Source organism: Stegastes partitus, unplaced genomic scaffold (genome assembly GCF_000690725.1).
Source record: "Stegastes partitus isolate 25-593 unplaced genomic scaffold, Stegastes_partitus-1.0.2 Scaffold656, whole genome shotgun sequence".
NCBI classification, from domain to species: Eukaryota; Metazoa; Chordata; class Actinopteri; family Pomacentridae; genus Stegastes; species Stegastes partitus.
Genome location: NW_007578387.1, coordinates 91,891 through 98,991, shown reverse-complemented (window position 1 = coordinate 98,991; position 7,101 = coordinate 91,891). Strand labels below are relative to the sequence as shown.

General features: G+C 43.8%; 1 protein-coding gene across 6 annotated transcripts in view; it reads left to right on the top strand.

Annotated features, from left to right (window-relative positions):
• The window catches only part of rc3h2 (ring finger and CCCH-type domains 2), a 35,857-nt gene that overhangs the window by 17,818 nt on the left and 10,938 nt on the right, over window positions 1-7,101 (top strand). For 5 of the 6 annotated variants that reach the window (XM_008290120.1, XM_008290116.1, XM_008290117.1 and 2 more), the window contains exons 9-14: window positions 177-289; window positions 922-1,242; window positions 2,395-2,597; window positions 2,717-3,030; window positions 3,115-3,261; window positions 6,634-6,771. In XM_008290120.1, coding sequence (XP_008288342.1) covers window positions 177-289; window positions 922-1,242; window positions 2,395-2,597; window positions 2,717-3,030; window positions 3,115-3,261; window positions 6,634-6,771 — 1,236 coding nt within the window. The remainder of the gene's footprint in view (window positions 1-176; window positions 290-921; window positions 1,243-2,394; window positions 2,598-2,716; window positions 3,031-3,114; window positions 3,262-6,633; window positions 6,772-7,101) is intronic. The other variant, XM_008290118.1, reaches the window with a different exon arrangement.

Genomic DNA, 7,101 nt, shown 5'->3' with positions numbered 1-7,101 from the left:
CAGACTGTTGTGTTTTTTGTGCAGTCATTATGTTTTCGTTCGTTAGGACTTCGTGCACCGTTTGTACAGACGTACATTTCAGGATGTGAAAAGCTCGGACACCCCTCACCTAAGATGTCCGAGCAGTAGATCGATTTTACTGTTAACCTACGTCGTCGTATCTTCGCATTTCGCAGCCTCAGGCCAACAGCAAATACAAGACCAGCATGTGCCGAGACCTTCGTCAGCAGGGAGGCTGCCCCCGAGGAACCAACTGCACATTTGCACACACGCAAGACGAGCTGGAGAAGTGAGTGAAACACTCGCACGTCCTGCCTTTGAACTGCATCCTGGATGGATTGTTTATCTTACAAAATGAATTTTAAAAAAAACCCAAATTGGAATCAATATGAGCAGCGTTTTGTTCCCACCTGTGTTACAAACGATGTCTTGACATCCTGAACATATTTTACTATTTAGATTTTTAATTTTTACTTAATTTTTTTCATGCGACTGACACTGAGGAGCACAGAGATCGTTGTTTTTACAGAATCCGTTTTGTGCAAATGATTAATAGAATAGGGCAAATTTTAAGCTAGAGTTTAATTAGTTTTTACGACTGAACTGGAAGTCATGCATGATTGGTTCAAGGACCTGTTTTTACAGTTTCTGGCTTTGATTTTTCTGAAGGTAACATTAAGATGCATTCACGGTGCCCTTCTCTCTGCTCTCACCTGAGTTCATGCAATCTTTGCCAATATCCCTTTTTGTTTAAATTAAGTAAATATAGATTAAAGATGTGATTTACAAGAGTGCTGGGGACACCCCCATTTAACCACACACACTGTATTCAATGCACATTTCCAAACACTTGTGAAGATCTTCTTTTCTTTTCCGAGCAGATCTTTAATTTCCCCCTGACCCGCCTCCTTCGCTTCACAGATTTAGACTGAGGAACAAGAAGGGCAGCAGCGTGGGCCGTGCATTCCCTTTAGGTCCCGGTGTTCTGAATAAAACCTTCACCATGGAGGGAAGCATCCACGCCGACGTGTCTGCGGGAGTGGGTCAGGGCCTCAAAGGCACCGGGGAGAACCCAGCCACCATGACGGAGGGAGTTCCCGGCTTGACTCACCCCCAGCTGATCTCACGAGGGGCTGACATGATGGAGGAGATGAAGAGAGCTGTGCCGAACGGAACCAGCGGGGCTAATGGGTCCAACGGGCTACCTGGCACCAACAGAACCACGTCAGGGTCGACAGAACAGTAAGACTACTCTTCCGCTTGTTCAATGAGGCTTGTTCGTCTTCTGTTAACCCTGTGAGCAAGCTTAACTTTTTGAACCCGGAGCAGTTTCTGGATCTCATTTTTCGCTGCAGTATAAAGTTCTGCACCTCTTTACAAACAGCACAGCCACGGCTAGAAGTAGGGAGAACTCTCAGATGTTTTCTGTGCAATATGACACACCTACAATGCCCTATATCATTAAAAAAGGAAAAAATCGGAAGTGCAATTTCTTTAATTATATATTTTATCAAATTTAAAAAAAAAAATGCAATTAGCATGTAGAGCATTTTTGCAAGTGCCCCCATTTTTCACCAGTGCTGGAAAGAAATGGTGAATGTGCATATTGTAAATATTTGACTGCCTATGTTTTTGTATATTTTATTGTTTTTGCCTCCGTCTTTCCACATTACACAGCCTGCAGTTCAACCCAACTCAGCTGAAAAGCCCATTTTAAAAAAAAATCTTTTGTCATTTGACTTTTGGGCACAGCGTTTTTTTATTTATTTATTTATTTTTATATTTAATTTTTTTCAATTTTATTTTCCTTGAGCCACTGTGCTGAGTCACCAGTAGCTTCTCAGTTGTGCCGGGAAGTACAGAATTTTAGTTTTGTTTTGTTTTTTACCAAATCTGTGATTTTTTTAAATTAAAAATGTCGAAGTGATTTCGATGAACAATCACGATTTTAAGCTAAGACTTGGTTATGTTTTCTGATAAAACGCTGAGTCACAGATGAGTTGTTCAAGAAACTGTGAAACGCCAAATTTGTGATTTATTTATTTTTTTATTCTAGCAATTTCTGGTTCTGATAAATAGCGCAGTTTGGTTGATTTTGTTTTAAGATAGCATCCTTTCACAGTTTCACAGGGTTAATGTTATTTGACACTGCTATTCATGTGGAATCAAAAATTGTCCAACTAACTAGTAAACAAAAAAAGAAGCTGTATAAAATGCTTCTGTGTGTGTGGATTTACACATGTTGGATATTGCATCTACTTTTGGCAGAGAAACAGATCTTCATGAACATTTATGTGCTGTTGGTGAGCTCAGCAAGTCTCAACCTCGATCTGAGGGCCAGTCGTGTGTTGATTCTTTCTTTTTTTTTTGTGTGTTGCTCTTTTTGTTTATCAGGAAGGCCATCTCTCCTCCCAGGACTCCAGTCAGCCACTCGTCAGCGTCGTCTCCTCTGACCACGGTGGGCCGGCCCGATGGCGGCGCTCCTCTACCCAAACATGGTCAGTTCATTCTGCGAGCGCCACATCCTTCTCAGGCATCAGAGCTGTACTACCAGGAGCCCCACTCTGCGTATGACACAGGCCACTACCAGCCAACCTGTGAGTCTAATTTTTAAAGAGAAGTTTGAACTGGTAACAACTCACTGTGCGCCGTCTTATCATAGTCTGGAGAAAATGCAAACGAAGGTGCTCTTCTTTCCTCCCCTCCTGCTCTCCAGCAGGTTCCTACTACCCATCCACCCTTCACCCTCCTCACAAACCCTGCATGGCTCGGTTCCTCCGCTCCTCCAATGTCCCAGAATCCTCTCTGCCGCCTTCCATCGGCCCTCCACCGTCTTCTTACCCGAACGACCCTCAAACTCCGCACCCGCCCTCCTCCTCTTCCTCTGGGTACCCGCCGCACCCGCCCAGAGACCGGATGGGACCCCCTGCCTTCCATCCCCACCCGGGCCAGCCTCAGTACGGTCCTTTGGCTCCTGCTCATGGTGTTTATGCTCCTCTCTACGACAGCAGGAGAGTATGGAGGCCTCAGGTGAGCCTTCAGTTGGTTCTCATATTACCACATAATTTGATCATTTGGCGACTTTGCTGATAATGAGGACCATTACCGTTGCAGCTGTACCACAGAGAGGACGCCAGGAGTAACTCACTGCCTCCAGAGGTGCTGCATTCCTCTGTCTACCAGCCTCCACTCAGGGAGAGGTTCAACTCTCTGGATAGCAATTACTGTTCTGGAGCTGAACACCGTGCAGGGCTACACAGGGTAGGTACATCGTATACCGCGGCCAAGGGGCACAGCTGCACAGCGCAGTGGAACGAAATAGAATGTTATCCGGTTTAAATTCATATACAGTAATGACTAAATGGAGCAGGAGAGAGAAAACAAAGTAAATGTTCAGAGCTGCTGAACTGATATTTAAAGTGTGTTAACTGACGAATGAGGGTGCTTTAAAAAGTTCTTGGCCTCACCCAAAAACAAGGTGCGTGACTCCCATTTTGCTTCATGACTATATACTATAAAGTCATACATCGCTGTCCACAGTAACTCAAACGTTCGAAGCAATTAAACTAAAAAACGGAGAGGAAAGCTCGACGCTGCTGTTGCTCCAGGACGATGCGTAACACGGCACAGGTGGCAGAAGGAGTCAAACGTGGCTTTTGCCCCGTGAACCTTACTCACCCGACCTGCACCGTCTGACTCCTATCTGAGCTCTAATCCCATATGCGTGGTCGCCGCCTTCAGCCTGATGATGAGGTCATGCATGCTGTTGAGAATCAGGAGGCTCAAGACGTGACCTTCTCCTGCGAAGGGATAGTTTGCACAGTCGGTGGATCGAGTGCATTGAAGTTAAAGGAGACTATGTTGGTAAATAATGCAAGAACAATCTTTCTGCTGTGACTTTATGTTTTTGGTGAGGTGCAGAACTTTTTCAAGTACCCTCGTAAACTAATGCATCGTGTGATTACACCTTAAAAGGCACCGGTTGTCTTAAGCGGCATCGTGAATGATCCTTTTTCCCCTTTCTAGTCTATAATATTAAATAGCAAAGATTATAAGACAGCAAACTGTCCTTTCATTTGTTTAGAAGCTAACAACGCAGTTATTTATTACTGTACATGATGCTGGAGCTCATCAGTGTTGGAGTCTAAAGTTGGACTGCAACATTTTTTTATTTTTTTACAAAAAAGACTCAATTAGGGTATCAGTGTGCAGCCCGCCGTATAATCGTGCTTAAACAGATAACAAGACACAAAGATAATAGGGACATAATCTTCTATTTAAGAGATTTAAGCTGTTCTGTTTGTATATAAATGACCTACTCATACAGACAGTCTAATGCCTGATCAGTTATAGTTAACTAATGAATATAAACTTTTTTTCTTTTAAATCACTTCTAAAAACTCATTTTTTTTAGACTAGCTTTTATGTGATGTCATCTGTTTTATCTGTATACAGTCGTGGCTCCATAATCCGACCCTTGACAATCCTAAACCTTGCTATCCGACAGGTTTCTAGGAAAAACTAACGGAACCCATTAAAAACAGCCTTAACATACCGACAGCCTTGGATTCCGACTCCGACATGACATTTAATGTCACCAATCAGGATAACGGCGTATTATCTGACTGAACAATCCCACAGATTGGCTACGTTCACACTGCAGGACTTAATGGTCAATGAGGATTTCTTTGTGAAATCCGATTTTCTTGCAAGTTCGTTCACATTTCCAGTTAAATGCGACTTGTATGTGATCTGCTGTGTGAACTTCATACAACCCAAAAGTGTCCCGCATGCACAGAAGAGGACACGACGACGTCACACGCAGCGAGCGTGCTCAGTGTTTATGAAAGTAAACACGGATGGTGGCGGTAGAGCGTATCTGCCACTCCCCCGCCGCCACCGATGGTGGAAACAGAAGTGTGAGCGCTAACTAAACTAGCATCAGCAGCCAAGTACTGCCTGTGTGTTCCGGCAACTTCCACCCCGTTGGAGCGCTCCGACGATGTGAAAGTGACTGCAGCATGCACAGTCGCACCGGTCAATTAGAAATCCAGCGATGCGTAGTGTTCTGACAATATACTAGTTATTATAACAACAATAAACAATAAATATGAACAACTAATGAGCCTTCCAGCATCAAGCCCTCCTTGTATCTGCACCTCCGTCTTGACAATCCGACAGCCTTGCTATCCGACATAAAAGAAGGTTTTACATTTAGTGTCGTATTATCGAGTCGCGACTGTCCTTTATTCTCTGAGTAGCCTTGTTTTTCTGCAAAAAACTTTGAGTAAATAAAGCAGATAAAGTTCTAATATAAGAACTTGCTGTTGTAGGAAAAGTGGCCGTATAACCTCAGAAACGAACCACAACCTGACTGTGCGCGTGAGTCAAAGTTCCGCTCTAGTACGTTAAAAATAGCAGCACGTCTCTGCCAAGGAGAGTATTCGGCACTGACTGGAGTATTATATCGGAGTAAATTGTGGCACTTGATTTAAGAGGTGACATTAATTCCAGTGTTGTCAGAAGCAGTGCAAACACAGTATTCATTTAAAGAATGTAATTCTAAAAAAGAAAAAGATCCTTTTGAATAATTGATAAGTGGGCACACTTTAAGAGACATAATCGACGGAGTCATGCAATGATTAAAAAATGGTCTCTGCTGAGTGCATCATAAACTGATTTACTTGCTCAGTTTTTTTTTCCTCAACAGCACAATACATCCCTCGTGTGCCATCCAGTATATCCAGTGACACCATCTGCGCTAATTGATGGTGGTCTGTGTTGCGCTGAACGCTTTTATTGCTGCATTCTTTTCAGCAACCGTTTCCTCCTTCGGTTTTTCTCTCTCTTTTTTTTTTTTTCCGCCCACACATCATCTCACCTCCACCTTCCCTGCCAGTCACAGAGCTGCAGGATGTAGCTTCAACCTCCACTGTGGTCCTCCCACTTCTCACCCAAATACGTCTCTGCCTCTCCCACTCACTTCTCTGCTTCTCACATAGATCATATAGCGTTTGCCAGTAACGCTGCTACACTATTTTACCAACTGTGTTCGGCCGCATTAACCGCGATGGCTCGGGAGAGTGAAAGCAACTTAAAAATTACAAATAGGCAAAAAAATCAAATAAAATTCTGCAAGACACGAGTCCTTGCAGTATTCAGGTGCTCGGCTCAACTGGAAATCCAGCCCCAAGGAAAGATTTCTTAATTATATGACTGGTCAGACACTGCAGTACAAAACACTGCAACGGTGGGACAGAACACCAGGAAGGTCTTACATTACGAGGCAACCTAATACAAAAAGACAGATTTAAAAGGGGTTCTTGCACTGCAGTCCATTATATTGCACAGTTGTTTCAATCCTCAGTGTTGTCTCCTGTGCGTGGACCCAACGTAAAATGCTTTAAAGAGCAGCTGTATTATTCATGTTTATGCCAGCGGTCCAATTTAGCCCCAAATGGCGCTAAGTATCGGCTGCCATTAACTGCGTCAGTCATCATCGCTAAACCGTTAATTAACACGTTCAAATATATTACTGTTATTAAAATTATGTTCATATAATTATCGGTTCTCTCTCTCTTTCCGGCTCCTCATTGCTTCTTCTTCTTCTCTCGCTCGCTGCTCCCTCTTCAGGACTACGGACGAGTTCCTCTGGGCTACGAGGATCTGTTCAGGAGGAAGCAGGAGCAGTGGGCTCACCATCACCACCACCACAACGCCAACAGGCCCTCCCAGTCTTCCCCCATCTTCACCATCGACTTCGGAACAGAGGTAGAAAGCAAATGAGGGAGATGACACACGCACACGCTCGCAGCGAGCGGCGTCCAGGGTATTTATAGGTGCAACAATTAAAACTGTAGCGCCGTCGTGAGCGGTTTATTAATAATGTCCCTGCAGCTGGCTGAAACTAAGAGTCGTGAATCGATTGTGTATTTTACCAGTTTTGAAATATGTTGTATTTAATTCCTATCCCAAAAGCTTCTGCTTCAGCTGTGTCCAATGCTATTTAAGTGGGAGATAGTTGCCTAGCAACTGTGGAGGAAGATATCATAGCAATGTACAATTGTGGCGTGTGGGAGACTGTGTGTGTGTGTGTGTGTG